This window comes from Bos indicus x Bos taurus, chromosome 2 (genome assembly GCF_003369695.1).
Source record: "Bos indicus x Bos taurus breed Angus x Brahman F1 hybrid chromosome 2, Bos_hybrid_MaternalHap_v2.0, whole genome shotgun sequence".
Classification (NCBI taxonomy): Eukaryota; Metazoa; Chordata; class Mammalia; order Artiodactyla; family Bovidae; genus Bos; species Bos indicus x Bos taurus.
This window is the reverse complement of record NC_040077.1, coordinates 122207763-122227132: the sequence shown is the minus strand read 5'-3', so window position 1 is coordinate 122227132 and position 19370 is coordinate 122207763. Positions and strand designations below refer to the sequence as shown.

General features: G+C 38.7%; 1 protein-coding gene across 22 annotated transcripts in view; it reads right to left on the bottom strand.

Moving 5' to 3' along the window:
• The window catches only part of PUM1 (pumilio RNA binding family member 1), a 125954-nt gene that overhangs the window by 63241 nt on the left and 43343 nt on the right, over positions 1–19370 (bottom strand). For 16 of the 22 annotated variants that reach the window (XM_027517892.1, XM_027517920.1, XM_027517964.1 and 13 more), the window contains exons 4-5: positions 6861–6969; positions 5713–5891 (exon numbers count right to left, since the gene is read on the bottom strand). The exons of 5 other annotated variants lie outside the window; for them this stretch is intronic. In XM_027517892.1, coding sequence (XP_027373693.1) covers positions 5713–5891; positions 6861–6969 — 288 coding nt within the window. The remainder of the gene's footprint in view (positions 1–5712; positions 5892–6860; positions 6970–19370) is intronic. One more of the 22 variants, XM_027517910.1, reaches the window with a different exon arrangement.

Sequence of the window (19370 nt, the reverse complement as noted above, 5' to 3'; positions counted from 1 at the left end):
AAATTACTAGTCATGAATTACTTTTAAATTAATATATTAAATATGATACTATGTGAGAAACTAATAAACAGGACAGTGGAGCATATACTATGGCTAAAAGATGTGAAATCAGAACACTGAATGCAGCTCCCACCACTTCCCTTCTAAACCTCATTCTCCTCATTGATAAATTTTCATAGGGACGACAACATCTACTTCAAAGGGTTGTTTCAGGTATTTAAACAAGGCAATTCATGACTGTGCAATTCCTTTTAAAAGATTCTTTAAAATATTTTATCCAATTTTGCCCACTACCTTTCTCAGACACAAACAGTCTCACTCACCTCCAATACCCCTAAAGCTTCAAACTTGCTTGATACCTGATGTTTCCCCCCGGAAAGACTATGGCTTTCATCATTAACCCCTCTGTCCCAGTAACTTCTCTGAAATATCTATACACAATCAAGCCAACAACTAGTGTGTGTGTGTGTGTGTGTGTGTGTGTGTGTGTGTGTGTGTGCGTGTGCGTGTGTGTCATCTCTGACTCTTCACAACCCTAGGGACTGCAGCCCATCAGTCTCCTCTGTCAATGGGATTTCCCAGGTAAGAATACTGGAGTGGGTTACCATTTCCTCCGCCAAGAGATCTTCCCAATCCAGGGATCGAACCTATGCCTCCTGTGTTGGCAGGCAGATTCTTTAACACTGAGCCACCAGAGAAGCTCCACCACCTATTATTACCTTTGATTAAATCTGAGGCACCATCAATTTATAAGACATACCATCATCTTATGTGCTGCTAAAAAGGAAACAATGGCAATTAAAACATATCCAATTTCAAAATGAACAGAAGTTGAGAGGTATGCAATTTACAAACAGTGGAGCATGGAATATACCATGCACTGTGTGTATGACCACCCAATTCCTGGTGTGCAAAAAAATAAGAGAAGTGTTCCCCTCTGTTGTACTACCACCAAACCCAGCAGGAAAAAGAGATGAAAACCATAAAAGGTTTTCTGAAAGTTGCATGGCTTTTTTTAACTTTTTATTTAGTCAGTGTCTAAAAGCTTGACATTGCAAAGCAGAGTACAAAGATTTCTTGTTCAAGGGAAGCTCAAGTCTGAAGGGGCTCCTCCTGAGATAAAAGTTTCTGAATTGAAATCTCCCAATAAAACTATATTATCAGTATTTATGACACTTTAATTGTATATAAATCATCTGTGGGTCATATCAAACTGCAGACTTTGATTCAATAGTCTGGAGTTGAGTCTCAGAGTTGTCAGTTCTAATAAGCTCCCAGATGCCAATAATGCTACTGGCCCAAGGACTATGTAGCCCAAGACTTTATAAGACTTACAAAGTATTTTCATGTATTATATACTACATAGCCATATGAATTAGACTTTCTGCAAATGAAGAAATCAAGGTCCGGTTAAGACTCAAGTCCCTGCATTACACTACACAAAGGTTTAAGCAAAATCGACTGAAACCACACTGACCGTCTGAAATAAATGCACTGGCACCTAGGACAGTGAGCCGCCCAGTCCTGTGATCTGAGTGAGTTGCTGTGAGTGTGCACGTGACCTCCAGGCCACCAGCTCTGTGATCTGAGTGAACTGCTCTGAGTGTGCATGTGACCTCCAGGCCACCAGCTCTGTGATCTGAGTGAACTGCTGTGAGTGTGCACGTGACCTCCAGGCCACCAGCTCTGTGATCTGAGTGAACTGCTGTGAGTGTGCACGTGACCTCTCTACAAACAAGCAGAAAGGTCTTCCCAATATGTTTGGTTTTTTTTCTAAAAATCTTTTCACCCAATGCCTAAAAACACAGTAAATACATATGACTTTATAACCATCCAGAACCATGCTTTATTTCGGGGTGTTTTGAGCGGGCGAGTAAGGGGATGTCTTTACCCAGGAATAAAGGAAATAAATCAAATTTAAAAACCTGACTCTGACTTAACTGGTATTCTGAATTTTCCCATTATTCTGAAAACTGCTACCCTGAAGTTCCTGACTCATACTTGGAATACTACCAAAAATTTCCAGTGGGTGCTGAGAATAAAACACTGCTGTCGGATTCTTATCATCAGCCTGCAAGCACTCTTATCACAAAAGCCAAAATGACTGAGTCCATTTTTACATTTGAAATGAACTTAAGAAAGGCTCAGGGAAGCTAGACAGGGTTAAATACCTTCATTCAAGCTTTAACCATAAAACAACTTTACTGAAAATGGAAAACCAATGTAATTACTTTAGTTCTAAACCCCTTTAACTGAGCAATTCATCAGAGTCTGGCTTATCTGTTGTCAGTTATCTGAGAATAGACCCTTAGTACTTGATTTGAGGTGTACATTCATTATGCCATTAGGGATGGTGTTTTTAGCTCTTGGGGGTTTAAAATGGAGCTTCTCTGAGGCTAACCCGAAGAAATGCTGGTATGATCACCTAAAAAGAAAAACATCTGAATGCTCTAATCCATAAACCACCAATGACTACTCTTTAGAAAAACTATCTACTAGAAGCAGATATTCTGTCTTCCTTGGTCTCTGAACTCAACGCTGTAAAAGACAAAATAGATTTTTACTTAAAAATAAAAAAAGGCTCACCTCTTTCCAGATGTATGCATACCACGACAACCAAAAAGTGATTCAGGTTTCCATGACCAGAGCTGTGGTTAAATGTCACCTTAACCAACAGACAGACAGCAAAACCAAGAGAAGCACAAGATCAGCAGGAAACAACCAAAAACCTGATAAAGCAGGTCACTGATCCCAGTTCTCCATCCACCATAAGATTAGATGTGCCAAAGTGATGGACTGACGTCACTGGTCAGTCTTCCTGTATCACCATTTAGGTGCAACTCAAGTCAAAATACAGGATAACGTTTCATTACACACAACCTCCCTTCTGAGAAACTGGAATACAGATTTGGAGAATTTTCATTTATCTTTATGCAAACTTCAGAAACTCAGTAGATGCTTTTTAGAGAATTCAATTTTCTGACCTCTATCCTGAGGTCTTAACTTCCCCTGGTAACAATACTACAAAAGAGCTAGAAATCACCAATCTCTCAAGACAAGTAAGGACAGAAGCCATCTTTACAAACTCAAATAAAGATATGGAATACAAAAGACACAGCTTCATCACAGATTAACTAATAAAATAATTGTTTAAAAAGGAAAAAAATAATAGTAAATCGGCCACAGTGTTTTATCTTTCTCCTACTTCTAATTATTTTTCTGCTTCCTACAAACTTCACGGCTTCACACATAACTCAGTTGGTAAAGAATCCACCTGCAATGCAGGAGACTCCGGTTTGATTCCTGGGTCGGGAAGATCCGCTGGAGAAGGGACAGGCTTCCACTGGATAGTGGATACCCACTCCAGTATTCTTGGGCTTCCCTTTTGGCTCAGCTGGTAAAGAATCCACCTGCAATGTGGGAGACCTGGGTTCAATCCCTGGGTTGAGAAGGGAAAAGCTAGCCACTGCAGTATTCTGTCCTGGAGAATTCCATGGAAGTCCATGGGGTCGTAAAGAGTTGAAGACGACTGAGTGACTTTCACTTTCACAAACGTAACAGTAACCCAGGCACGTGTCTGGTGGCTAATGTCCAAGACTTAGAAGCTGTCCACACATGATAGAGAATTCATGGCAAGAATCTCAGAGGTTCCAGTTCACCACAGTAATGACTTAGCTGTGACTTTTCTCCTATAGTAAATAACTAAAAGTTATAGGCGGCAGTTGTGCTTCCCTGATGGCTCAGTGGTAAAGAACGCACCTGCCAATGCAGAAGACTTGCAGGAGATGTGGGTTCAATCCCTGAGTCGGAAAGACTCCCTGGAGAAGGAAATGGCAACCCACGCCAGTACTCTTGCCTGGAAAATCCCAAGGACAGAGAAGCCTAGTGGGCTACAGTCCATGGGGTTGAAGAAGAGTCAGATCCAACTTACCAACTAAACCACAACATAGGCAGAAGTTAGAAGGCAGCACTTCCTCTGAGCAAAGTGTGAGAGGTAAGAAAAAGAGGTGAGCTGGGGATAAGCTGAAAGAAGAGAAGAAGTAACACTCTTCTTCCCATGAGACAACATGCAAATGATCATTTTGCCTGATCCCATTCCTCACATCCAAATGGTAGATCTTATTCTTCCCAAAAAGCCTCTTGGGAAGGTTCAAATACAAGCAGTATTTTCCAATCTGACCTATGAGCCACGGAACCTATGTCTCTGCAGGGTCAAAAGACCGAGAAGTTAATCAGGTCAACTTTGGAACAGCTAGTATGCAAGAATCAAGACAAAAGCCCCAGTTTGGTCCCTTGCTCTTCCCAAATGTTATTATAAAAATGAATGATCCTGTTCTGGCTTAATTCCTCAAACCAAACTTCTAGGTGTAGAGCTGGGAGAAATTCAAACCAGCCTCTTAAATAAGCTCATTTCACTCCCCCTGCCCCACTCTTTTTTTTTTTCCGGTAGAATCAAAAGCTCCAGCCACATGTCAAGTATCAATGTCCATTGAAGCACTACCTTTGACATGAGTAGAATAAAGTTAACTCCAGGTGGATTCTGGTTACCTTGGATGCCACCTGTTAACTGACGACCAAGTCAACAACCATTCATTTAGTGTCCACTAACATGTTAAAGAACTGAACTTGACCCTGAGAAAGCTGCACCAAATATGCACTGCTGCTGACACTAGTTTCAAGTGGAACTGGGAAAATAGAACCAAGCCTCGGATACCTAGCAACAGATGTCTAATGATAAAAATACTAATAAATGCTACTAAGATAATAGAATGCAAGACATTATAAAGGTAAAATTATTAGTATGACTTAAGGGAAAGAAGGTCTCTTAAAATGATTGCCAATAGAAGTATTAGCCCATAAAGACTTCAGGGAGACAGTGCTTTGAAAAGGTATAAAACATGTTTGAGTCAAGAGAAAAGTAAGGAAGAAAGAGTTAGGGTGCCTTTTGTGATCTTCCTAGCTATGACTTGGAATATAAAACCAGTCAAAGAACACAAAATGAGGAAGATTCAAACAGAAATGCATCTTAAGACTTTTAGATATATAAAGTCAATGGTATAAGAAAGAACTAGTCTTGAGAAAGGCTATCGAAGATGCTTGAGGAAGACTACCTAAGACTTAAAAAGGGAAGAGGCTACAGAGATGCTGCTTTGCCTAGAATTTAGCATCAGAGAAGTCAATGGTGATGAATCTGAAAAAATTTGCAACACAGAATTAACAGAACTTCTGATTTCCTGATAGACTGGGTACGAGAAGCAAAGTTATTCAAAGAGGGCCAATGATCATTTCATAATTAAAGCTTAGCTAGCAAAAACAAGAATGAACCCACATTATCCGATCCATTTTAAGGACCCTTAGGTATTGGCAAATCACTGCTCTCAGATCTATTCCCTATTGACATCCGCTTTCAGCTTTGTGTTAATTCCTTCTCTTTTTGTGTGTTTTCTGGAGGACCAATGAACTGAGACCTAGATTTCAGTTGTTACCTCACATTACTATAAATGAGTCCCAAAAAAACATCATTTCTCTATTTTTAAAAAGTTTAGTCATATCTCCTGCTGTGTTTGCTGAGATCTAATTGCAATAGAAGTGTTCTTAAAAACTCTGCCATTAGTGCTGTGAATATCTAAGGAAACTAAACAGGCATGTTTTTCTTTAGGGGTAAGGGGAAAGAGAGAGAGAGATAGGAACAAGTTCCTCAAGCCAACTTACAAATCCTCCTTTTCTTAGACAGGAATCGCCCGGGGATGAGCTCAATACATACTCCACCATGCTAACGCCTAGTCCCCCACTCTCCGACCGTGGGGACAGTACAGAATTGACCTCACTGTTCACATGGAAACTCTGACCAGGTCTTCTCTGCACCATGATTGGCTGGGAAACTGAATGATCTACAAAAAAGATACACAAGCATGATACAGTGCAGCCAGAGGCTCAAACAAATTACGAGCGATGTCTCATGGATAAACCAATGACTGGGAATCAGGAAACCTGTCATGGTAAATTGAGCCAAAATGTCCTACTGTGTTTTCCCTAAGTATAATATTCTACATAAGCTAATGAAACAGAACACACCCTTCATATATCCAGGAGAGCAATACAGTAGTTCACATAACTGGTTTATCTAGCTGAGTGGACAAATTAATGTTTACCCCTTTCAAGTAGCAGAATTCCTTTTTAATATATTTTATTGGTGATGTCACTAAAAGGAAATGTGATTTTACTGCCCTTTTTAAAATAACAACATAATCTGATCTTTTCTGATGACCACTGTCATCTGAGGTTCCATTCTTACATTGCGCTGCAACACAGCACACCAGCTTTTGAATGTTCTGACTCCTTCCTCCCCATCATCTGTCATTTCTTTCTGCTGTCAGTGTGGCTGCCTCTTCAAGTTCTCCCCATCTCTCTCTTCAGGGGTAGTCAGTCAGAAATCCATCCATGCCCAGTGACTTATTTGGCCCCAACCACATTTTTAGATAGATCACCCCATACACAGTACACAGGGGCAATGGGAGGAGAAAGAAACATGAACTTCAAATGGCAGGCATGGATTTTCTAATTCCAAGTATGCTGACAGCAGTACAGAACAAGAAGTTGTAGCTGAAATTACAGTCATTTCAACTAAGACCATTCCCCTGTGGCTAGCACTTCAGCAAAAATATTGAAGATTTGATTTTGCATTAATTATGTTTTAATAAATTACATCATATAAGCTCCTTCACGGCAATTATACTACAGGACAGGACACTGCTTGACATGCTTATGTCACTGATGTAAAATTCATGACTTGCCAATTGCTGAGGAAAGGAGCTCTAAGACAGGCATAAATCACAGTACAGATGCTAGATCTAGATTACCTGATGTTCCCCAGGCACTGTCTCGCCATTGATCACCCAGGAATATTCCTTTTGGTCCATCTTTGCTGGATTCATCTGTTTCCCAAAACTTTTTACCTGGCAAGAGCTGCTGCAAATTAAAAATAATAGATGCTTTTAAAGAATTCATAAAGGATGAAAGTACAGCAGTCAACACTTTCTTTTAGACAAGGGTACTGAAGATGCTCACGTGCCCTGAAGGTCTTTAATTACAGTGTTCTGACTCTGCAGACTGTCCTCAGAGCACTGCTTTATCTTTGGTAAAAGTCACAAAGAGGCCTAATGCAAGCAGGGCTACAGATCAACCCATCACAATAGAGGCTCAGCTTAAACATCTGGAATTATTCACTTAATCTATGCCAAGATTTTTAAGGGGGGAAGGAGGGGGACTCATATTAGACTTATCAGCTAATTGCTCACTAAGAAGATTCTTACTGAAAAAGAAAAGTACCTACAACTATTGAAAAGGCTACTTCTGCCTACATTTACACTAACTGACCCTACAAAGTTACTCAAGCTTGGGCATTAACTCAGACACCAGCTATGGAACAAGAGAGGCAAAATTTACCTCCTTCATACACAGAGATTCTGTTTAAGCAAAACATTTTCAATACCACAAAGAAAAAATTAAAACAAACAAAAATCAACAACAAAAAAAAAAACACTTCCTAACCACAACATTAACCTATTCCAAGATTTTGGAAAGACAGATCAGTTATTCCCCCATTACTGAAAGGGAAATTAAAATCTCCTAACCTCAGTTAATCTTAAGAATACTTAGTAATGCCATTAAAGTGACTTCACAAAACATTTCATACTTCCTAGAAATGCAGGCATCACTAGCTTTAAATTAGCTTTAACCAAAGAAATGCCAACCACCCTTCAAGCAAAACACAGTACAGTTCTGCACAAGATCAAAGCATTAGTGACCCAAGCTACAAAGTAAATTTCCATTACTATCCCATTATTCTTCATCAGCTTTACTCACTAATAAAATGTCCTTCTTATTTAGTCTATGTTTTCACTTCAGCTGCTACTGGTCAGACAAGAAACTCAGAAGTTTGAGATAATACTTCACCATTGCTTTTGAGCATAAAACAACACACCTGAAGAGCTGAATTTCTCAGAGGAAGAGAATAGAAAAGCAGAGAGTACAAAACATTTGCTCTCCTCCTTGATGATTAAGGTTTACTTTTCCTATGTATAACCTATAACCCAATGATAAGGAGAAACAGCTCAACTCTGCTCTCACTAAAATGCATCTCAGCTTTCCAATCCAATTTCTGGGTTTCTCAGCATCAATTTATTTGAGTTCTATGAAACTATATGGTAGACATGGGTTACTACCTGAACCAAAGCAGTTTCCCACTTATTTTTCAGGCCCTAACACTGTTTCCTGGTCCAACAAGGTCATGAAAAAAAGACCTATTTTGGTCTGACATTTAATTGCACAGAGGCACTGGTTTACTTGATGATGAGCAGTTATAAGCAGTCAATTCCTAGTGTGCCTCTAGGGTTCATTCTCTCAAAGAAACAAGGACACAGCTAGTCTGTTAATTTGAAAGACAATGAGGACAGGTGGGAGCAAGAGCCTAGACCATAGCTAAGCAATGGAGTCAGGAAGCCCTAGACTAAACAACTTCAACGTGTCCTAGGACAAAATGCAGGACTGCCCTGGGCCTCATTTTCTTTGTACTAATGAAGGAGATATTTTTCAGGATGCTGTGATGATTAGAGATATTGTAGATATGCACCTAACACAATGTCCACCACAAAGGAGGTTCTTAATAAATGTATTCAGTGGCATTACACCAAGGCAAAACAGCTGTAAACCACAGAAGGGACAGTGAAAATTAACATGCACTACCCATGCACAACTCAAGAATTCTTGTTTTTAAACTTCTTTTTCTTCTCTTAATTTCAAAAATGCCCTCTCATAAGACTACAAATAGAATTTCTTTCCCTGTTGGTTAGATCTTTCTAACCCTATTAGATCTTTCTCCTGTATTTTGTACGAAGTGTGAGCAAACAAGAGTTTGCATCAACTTCTCTGTGCACCAAAAGAACGTCAGCACAAGGGACACTTCATCAGTCGGTTAACTTTAGTCTCACATATTGGAAAGAGAGCAAAGGTGATGAAATACATTCATTACACTGCTCATCCCTCTTGACACAAATTTGGAAACCTTTACTCAAAACTCAAGCTTCTCCCAGCACCGGCCTCCATGTGCAAACATAGTCTTTCCGTAATTTGTCAAACTGCTTACTGAAAGCAGCAGCCCTGAACTCAAGGCTTCAAACATGACTTCTAAGACCCTGCCTTCTTTCACTGCAGCTTGCCAGGTTGTTATAACATGCAAAGCCAGTAAAAGCAGGTCCACATAAAGTGAGCCACTTTCAGGTCAACTTCTCTCAGAAGGAAACAATAATACAAGAAACATGTAGAAAGGTACTAAAAATCGGAGACTGTATTTCAAAGTGGTAACAGATGCAACAAATCTCAAAGGGATATAGTTGCCCCTTGGTATTCATGCAGGATTGGTTCCAGGAGCCTCCTTGGATACTGAAATTCTCAAATGCTCAAGTCCTTTATATAAAATGATGTAGTACAATGCACACAATGTGTACATATTAAAAAATTCAAGACTCCAGGCAGATACTAAGAGGAAATGGTGTCTCCCACCACGAACAGTATCTACAAATATAAATCCTGAAGACGTGCTAGGAGCAGTCCCAAAAGTACTAAAACCCCGTACGATCTGGCAAAGTAGCCAAGAAGATCAATTAACTTATTACTAATAAAAATGGCAGGGAATGAAAAGGAAAGTCTGTAAGAGATAAAGAAAAAGAAAGCAGCAGAGGAAGGCAATAACAAGTCAATTCTCCTAAAGTCTCTGCCTCTAGGTAATCAGCCCCTCATGTGACTCCCCCTCTTCCTTTTGACTGTGGGCTGAACCTAGTGACTTGCTCCTAAGCAACAATACAAAGCAAAAATGATGGGAGTGTTGCTTTCAAGACTTAAGATACTGACTTCTATCTTGTTTCTGCTCCTCTCTCACCCTTGCTCCTTCTCAATTTAATAAAACTAGCTGCTATATCGTGAGCTGCCCAATAGACAGACACATATGGCAAGGAACCAAGAGAGGTCACTGGACATCAATTCGTTAGGAACCGAGGTCCTCAGTCTAACAACCAGCAAGAAACTTAATCCTGATATCAATCACGTGAGTGAGCTTGGAAGCAGTTCCTTTCCCAGTTGGGACTTTGAGATGACTGTAGCCCCAGCTGGGACTGAAATCTTGACTACAGCTTGTCAGGGACCCTGAAATAGAGAATCTTGCAAAGTCATGACTAGGATCCTATTTTGAGCCACTAAATTTTGGGGTAATTTAGTAAGCAGCAATAGGTAACTAATATAGCTGTGAATAATACACAAGGGTTTTCTTACATTTAAAATATCTTTAAGATTTTGTTTTCAAGAAGCAAGTCTTGTTCTACTTCTAATATTTTTTGATTTTGAAAAAATTTGTTTCACTTTGTCTTATAGCCCTTCTGTAATAAAAAGAAAAAATTACTGTTTTTAATTCTGCAAAATTAAATGGACTTAGATACGTTAAGCTTACTGAGAATTAGTAGCAATCACAAAACCAGGAGTCATCTAAAGCAAAGACACTGTTTGAACCTGATCATACTAAAAGGAGCTGTAATCTACTGAATATAAAACAAGGTGATGATGAGTATCCAATTATTTCAAATTAAGATTCAAGCCCTCTAAAGGTTAACATCATCCATAAGTAAGTGAAGTCGCTCAGTCACATCCAACTCTTTGCGACCCCATGAACTGTAGCCCACCAGGCTCCTCCATCCATGGAATTTTCTAGGCAAGAGTACTGGAGTGGATTGCCATTTCCTTCTCCAGGGGATCTTCCCGATCCGGGGATCAAACCTGGGCCTTCCACACTGCGGGCAGATGCTTTACCGTCTGAGCCACCAGGGAATCCCCAACATCATCCATGGCACAGGCTAAAGCATCCAGGTTCGCCAACCTGCAAACCTTCACTTCTTGCTGCCATCATTCAGTCACTAAGTTGTATCCTTTGGGGCCTCATGGATTGAAGCATGCCAGGTTGTCCTCCACTATCTCCCAGTTTGCTCAGATTTATATCCATTGAGTTTAATTCATGTCCATTAAAACTTCACATAAGCCACACCTAAATTCAATTACCAAACATTGAAATGCAACTAGTCTATGAAAAAGATGGTTCCTGCTTACCCCATCAAGAACTTGAAAATAAAGACTGCTCTCTGACAGGAACAAAGAACAGATCACAGCAGAAGTTTACAGAATTCAATTTAAAGAAAGATTAAGCAGTAAGAGGATTAAAAGATTTGACAATTCTAAAGGAAGATAAGGGAATTAGGAATTGGTCCAACAAAAGAAAAGTAGAGCCAGGGAGTCAGATGAAGAAGGCAGTCTTGTCCAGTACCCAAGTTGAGGGAGAGCCAATAGGACGCACAAACAAGTCTGTCCTTATAAAAGCAAGTAGTGCATCAGACGAGACAGCAGTGTGGGTACAGTAGCCACTAAAAACTTCCAAGTTCCCTGGCTCAGACTCTGCTTACCAAGCAAACTTCTTAAGAGAACTTTGTTTCCGCCTACAGCCAAACATGCTGATCCACTTGAGAACTGCTCTCTCTTTATAAATTAGTAAACAGCATTTTAGTTTTCATATACTCATCTCTTGCAGTTCTAGTTAGTACAGGTCAGTTCTATACTCCAATCAGCTCGAAATTAGTACATCCCCTTTAAGACACACCAATTGAGAACCAGGGCTTGGGAGGCCCTACCATCTGACAACAGCAATACCACAGGCCTTGTGCTCTTCCTTTACTGTCCCGTTATGTAGGATTCCTAACTGCCCCTCCAATAGCATCTGCTCTTCAGTCTTAAGAAGAAAAGCACACACACTCTTTAATCCCAGCTTGAACTACAGGTTTGTAAAAGAAAAGACTTAAGAAGAGTCAAGAAATCAGTAAGCTTATTCATGCGGCTTCTCAAGAAGAAAGTAGAAACCAAGCACCACTGGTTTATAAGCAATGTCAGGCACTTGGGAAACCTCTATAAATTTTGTTTGGAAACACTTTAAAAAAAAAAAAAAAGACAATACACAAAGACACACTTGCATAATCGACCATCACATTAACCCCTACCAACAGCCCTTTAAACAAAAGTGTTCTAAAAGGCTAAGAACATCAAAAACCTCCAGGCTTCTTATTTTAAGAAGTAATATAGTGGGTAAAGCACACACAACTACTCTGAAATCATTTTTAAAACCAGACAAATAAAAATGGCTTCATGTTCCAACTGTGTTGAATTTATTCATCTAGGTCTCAGTTTTGTCACTGATAAAATGAACTGTTACAAACATTGAATGTTATAGCATGGAACAAGGCAAAACTCAAGAGTAACCAGTCAAAGAGTTAGCTGTTAATATTATTTAATAACAAAATAGTAACTAATAGACTTCACACTACTAATGGCAAAGCCAGTGAGATGCCCCTGTGTATACAACTCACAAATGTGAGCACAACATCACCCAGCCCACTTCAGTGTAAATCCTGTAAAATTAAGAGCCCTAACAAAAACACTGCAAGAACCATGATTACAGCTTTGCAGAAACTAAGAAGCAAGCTGATTATTAAGGACTGGATGTGTTTGACCATACCACCACTAATACCTGAACAGAGGGAAACTCCATTAAGTATGCTGTACTCAAGAGAAATAAAATAGGTAACTACTTACACACTACGGTACACAGAGCTCTCTCTCAAAGCAGAAATTTGGCTTCTTAAAGAGTACAGGCTGCTACAGCCCCAAAGGCATGACCAGGTTTGATCATCTCATGTGGCAATGCAAACTTCCCACACAAGCTTAGTTTCCCTGGAATGTAGCCAATACAGGAATCAAATACCTCATATTTTAACTAGCTGGTAAGATATAGCCCCCTCCAAAATTGTTTAATCTCTTGGTAAATATTCTCATTACATTAAAAGAATTTGACATCAACTCAGAGAAAAGGACCACTCAGCACTGATGGCAGTAAAGAAGTACTGTTGGTAAACCAATAGCTCTGACTGTGATAACTGTAATTTTCAGAAAACCATTCTCAAAAATATTAATGCCCTAAGGGGCTTCCTGGCCCTCCATACCAAGAGGGTTGTTGGGAAATGTAGTGAGATAGTTCATAATACTTTATATTATACACATAAAGCTTTATTACTGAAGTTTTAACACAAAATGGTTTACATATAACAGAATAAATCAATATCCTTTACAAGGCATAAAGAAAAAGCCTTGTACATACCTCCATTCACTGTCAGGACCATTCTTTTGGAAAGGATTGTACATTAGGAGTTGTGTTCACCTCCTACATTGTTGGTGGAAATGTAAATTGTTGCAGCCACTATGGAAAACAATATGGAGCTTTCTTTAAAAACTAGAGCTGCCATATGACCCAGCAATTCCACTCCTGGGCATATATCCAAACAAAACGGGGCATAATCCAAAAAGATAATGCACCCCTATGTTCATAAGCACCACTATCTACAACAGCCAAGTCATGGAAACAACCGAAATGTCCATAAAGAAGCTGTGATATATACATTCAATGAAAAGAGTAAAATACGACTACCTGCAGCAACACAGATGGGCCTAGAGATAACCATACTAAATGAAGTCAGAAAAAGAAAGATAAATACCATATACGTTATCATTTACATGTGGAATCCAAATACGGTAAAAATGAACTATCTATCAAACTGCAGACTTACTGATATGGAGAACAGATGTGTGGTTGCCAAGAATTGAGGCGAAGGTGGGAAAGTAATGAGTTGGGAGTTTGGGATCAGCAGATGCAAACTGTTATAATCACAGGATGGGTAAACAACAAGGTCCTACCGTATAGCACAGGGAACTATATTCAATATCCTGTGATAAACCATAATGGAAAAGAACACGAAAAAGAGTATGGGTACATGTGCGAATGAATCAGTTTGCTGTTCAGCAGAAATTAACACACAACACTGTAAATCAACTACACTTCAATAAAATTTTTTAAAATAAAAAATTTAAAAGCTAGGTTAAAAAAAAGTCATGTTCATTCCTGAGTTTATCAACATTAAATAATTCAAAGGGGCGGGGGGAAGCTTCACATTCAAAGAATAAAAGCAAAAAAGCTGGGAGCAAATTAAATGTTCAGTAAGGTACAGCTGTATCCAACAATGTACGCTCACCCACAATAGCTGTCATGATTATATGTAGTATTTATAAAATCCCATTAAATTTTAAAAGCAAAATACAAAATCATACATGTAAAGATTGCTTCTCTTCATGGACCCTTCCCTTTTGGATCAAGATTGGAAAGAAAAATAAAAGCTGAAATAGGTATTTGTTGATGTAGTGGGATTATGGATGACTTGTTATAATATACATTTTTATTATGATTTAGAACTGATTTTTAATAAAAACTGAGATAGTGGTACAGAATTCACTACAAATAAGGCATTTTCTCTTAGCAGATACATTTCGCTACAACATAATTTCAAAGTGACCAAAGTTAGTGGGAATTTTAAAAGAGCTCAGACCACATGCTTCAAATATTTTTAAGCAAGCAGATAGTAACTTTCAGTCCACTTTAAAAACTGTAGCTTAAATAAAGAAAGTTGAAAATGTTCAATGGTTTAATCACAGGTTTAATCTTTGGTTTTAAAAAAAACAAAGAATATGGTGGTTTTGCTTTCAAGTTTAAGGAATATGATCCTCTAAATTCTCACTTCTCACTTATATATCTACTAATTAAAGAAGTGTCCTGCATCAGTTACTCAATACTTCTATGCGAAGATTATTTTTAAATGTTTATGAACATTTTTACAGTTTCATTTTATTCAAGTCATAAAAAATTGTTGAAAAATCAATGTCTGCTATAACTTTTTCTCACATTTTACTACTAGGCAGCATCATAATCTGACATCTAGCAATTACTACTTAAAAGTTTTAGCCTATATGGCAAGATGACTACTAGTGAAAACAAATTTCCATATTAATGGTCTCATAGGTAACATCTTTTGGTTAAAATCTAGTATATTCCTTTTAAGAAAAAAAAGTTTAATTTTTTGCATAATTATAACTGCAGTATATAAAATTAACAGATTTTTAAAAAATATTTTTCCAGGGTTATTAAACTCTTATCACAATAAGCACTGCTAATAGTTGTATCTAATGTCCTTTAATAACACCTCCACAACTAATGATGAAGTTACACAAATCACTTAGGCCTGGCCAATATGTGGTAATTTGATCTCTCTCCTATCCAGAAAACCAGTACTGCTTTTCTGACTACTGAAAAAAAACAAAAGGTTTGGCATCTGAAGTACTTACAGATTTCAAAAAGTAAACTATTAGTTGAACTTACACTGAAATGCACAAACCACAGAAGCCACTACTGGAAGTAACAAAAATAGTAAAATAAATAAATAACAAGAAGTCTTTGCCTTGAAGGAAAGATTACAAACCTACCAGGAATCAAAGTGATACACTTACAAAGCATTTCAAAGTAAGCACACTAACTTAGTGCGATGCAGACTGTTAAACTCCACAACCTACAGAGATGAAGAAAGAACAGTACCTGGCACAGAATGGTCAAGGAACGCCTTAAGGAGGGAGAAGTAGAAAGCGGAAAGGGCTTTCCGAAAGAGCAAAGGTAGAATTGAAAGCAAGTGGGGCAGGTTGCTGTCGTTCAGTAGCTAAGCTGTGTCTGACTCTGTGTGACCCCATGAATCACAGCATGCCAGGCTTCTCTGTCCTGATGCCCACCAATAAAAAAGAAACCTGGCCACCAACTAGAGGAGCAGTAAGGAGAGGGTGACAAAAGAACAACTGGTCTAGCTGCCAGTGAGGCTCAGTGGAGCACTGAGGAGCTGGGCTCTAATCCAACAGGCAGCAACAGAAAATAAAACCATAAAAATTCACTTTAAAAGATTAACTTAACATCCCTTTATTAAATGGAGTGAGGGAAAGCAAACAGATGCTGGGAAGCCAAGCAAAAAGGTGACTTCAGTAATCTCGCCATAAAATGATAAAAGAAGGGATCTGTGGAAGTGGGAGCAGGGAAGGTAATACAAACTGCTGCTTAAATGCTTCGCTCAGCTTTCAAGGCATTTTAAATTATTTTAATTTCTAAACAGAAGATTCATAGCCCATTATGATGATCAAGAATGAAGTCACTAAGTATACATAAATAAGCCAGTCTACCACTGAAGTTGTCTTAATCAGGAACCTATTCCACAGAGTCAGTTGAGTGCAAAGACCAGAAGACAACAGGATCCAATTATGTAAGAATATGGTGTCACAAGCTTAAAGCTACAACTCCAAAGTGTAAAGTTTTAAGGCTGTCCTCAGGATTCACTGTGAGTTGCTGGGAACAATAAGGGCAAAAAGAGCCATTAACTAAAGATAATAAGAATTTGCTAGCTTTGAAATTTTAGGACCACCACAAAATAGACCAAATTGCAAACAGTTCTTCAATTGAGGACAATTGTTAACTGGACAACTGTTAAATGTACTCTGGGGAGTTCCCTGGCTGTCCAGGGGTTAAGACTCAGGGACCACCCCACAGCTGGGTCAAAAAAAAAAAAAATACAGTCTTCAACGAAGCACAAAGTTTTCCCAATGTTCTTTACCACACAAAAAATACAACCACTGTTAACAACTTTATCCTTGAAACTAAACACACAAAAGACATTGGCTGCTCTCATAAAGCATGCCCTTTAAAAAAAAAATCAGAGATACTGTTAGTACCTCAAGCACCATAATATTTTGTGGTAAATTAACCTGGGGCAAGTTCCACACTAAATCTTTCTCCACTGCACATCCCTTCCTGAAGCCACTGAAAATAAAGTTTTCTTTATACTGTCTCACTTCAAGTTACTGGAATAGAGCCAAAAGAAACTTTTCTCTGATTAACTTCACAAACAGTAAATTATGTTCAGAAAATGAAAAAATGCCCAAGGTGAACAAAGAACTTCCAGATGCTCAAGCTGGATTTAGAAAAGGCAGAGGAACCAGAGATCAAATTACCAACATGCACTGGATCATATAAAAAGCAAGAGAGTTCCAGAAAAACATCTACTTCTGCTTTATTGACTATGACAGAGCCTTTGACTGTGTGGATCACAAGAAACTCTGGAAAATCCTGAAAGAGATGGGAATACCAGACCACCTGATCTGCCTCCTGTGAAATCTGTATGCAAGTCAAGAAGCTACAGTTAGAACCAGACATTGAACAACGGATGAGTTCCAAATTGGGAAAGGAGTATGTCAAGGCTGTATATTGTCACCCTGCTTATTTAACTTATATGCAGAGTACATCATGTGAAATGCTAGGCTGGATGAAGCACAAGCTGGAATCAAGATTGCCGGGAGAAATATCAATAACCTTAGATATGCAGACGACACCACCCTTATGGCAGAAAGCAAAGAGGAACTAAATATCCTCTTGATGAAACTGAAAGAGGAGAGTGAAAAAGCTGGCTTAAGACTCAACATTCAAAAAATGAAGATCATGGAATCTGGTCCCATCACTTCATGGCAAATACATGGGGAAACAATGGGAACAGTGAGAGACTTTATTCTGCAGATGGTGACTGCAACCATGAAATTAAGACGCTTGGCTCCTTGGAAGAAAAGCTATGACAAACCTAGACAGCATATTAAAAAACAGAAACATTACTTTGCCGACAAAGGTCCATCTAGTCAAAGCTATGGTTTTTCCATAGTCATGTATGGATGTTAAGAGTTGGACCATAAAGAAAGCTGAGTGCCAAAAAATTGATGCTTTTGAACTGTGGTGTGAGAGAAGACTCTTGGGAGTCCCTTGGACAGCAAGGAGATCAAACCTAAGTCAATCTTAAAGGAAAGAAGTCCTGAATATTCATTGGAAGGACTGACGCTGAAGCTGAAGCTCCAATACTTTGGCCAACTGATGCGAAGAACTGACTCACTAGAAAAAACCCTGATGCTGGGAAAGACTGAGGGCAGGAGGAGAGGGGGACAACAGAGAATGAGATGGTTGGATGGCATCACTGACTCGATGGACATGAGTTTGAGCAAGCTCTGGGAGTTGGTGCTGGACAGGGAAGCCTAGTGTGCTGCAGTCCATGGGGTTGCAGAGTCAGACACAACTGAGCGACTGAACTGAATTGAACCAGGTTTTTCTGCACAATATAAGGAAAAGCATGTAAGGAAACAGAAGACAATGTTATTACCCTGGCCACCTTTAAGTTACCTATAAATAAAGTCATTTGTTTTTATCTAAGTATAAATTACATGGTTTGATCTAAATAATTATATAAATGATTACTTGCAATAGTACCTGGGAGCCCAGTGCACAAAAGATAAGCTTCCAGGTCACTTAGGAAATCCGTAATGTGCATGAATAAAACCATGAAAACACCTAGTTTGCTTCATGACCTAATCCCCTCGTATTCCACAAGCAGGAAGCAAACAGCTCAATTAAAACAGGATAGAATCCTCTTCCTCAAGATGGGACCAAACACTCAGTTTGGGACCCACAACTAAGATGGGACCCACACAACCAGTCATCCTCGGGCTAATTTTAACTATTAAATTGACAAGAGAAGTGTCTCAGTATGCCAGTTATGGACAAGTTCTCTCTTTTATATGTTCCAAGAGTGGAAAATGTCATAGATGTGCATGTAACAGAAAATAAACTATTTCTTCTATACATTTTGCTAAAATGAGGATCACAGAATGCATTAATCAATTAGGTGACAATGAATTAATTTTCGTCTTCTGGGTCCTCATCAGCAAAATAAAAGTAAACAAGAAAGAATTATACACAACATAGTTTAATACAAGTTTGAAAAAGAAATATAACAAGAGCAATTCCAATTTTCTGAACACCATTATTACGTCTGGTTGTATAATGAGGGTATTTCCACGCCCTAGCAGATGGCCCAAAGAATGTGTCCTATGCTTACAGCTACATTAAACAAAAGATCCTTTATAATAAATGCCTTTTATATATAAAATTGAACTTGGATGATGACAGCATTGCTGATATGCTATTCATCTTATGTACTCTGGTAAAATAATCATTGAATAGTTTGAAAATATAAACATTTGCAGAACAGACTGAATAAATACTTTTCAGTTTTATCTGTTCCTCATCCTTCCCCTTTTCAGAACCCCACATCCCTGAGGATGGAAAAGTAGTATGAATACAGAATACAATCAATATTTACTGAATTGAATTGAGGTCTCCTGAGGTTCCCTGAGGGAATTTCTGAAGTAAAAGGGAAAATAAAGAGGAATTGATACTTAGAAAAAAATATTTACTGGTAAACAATTCATTCAACACAATATTAGGCAGCCACTGTTAGCTAAGCACGTATTAGCTGAAGCCTGTGCCCTCA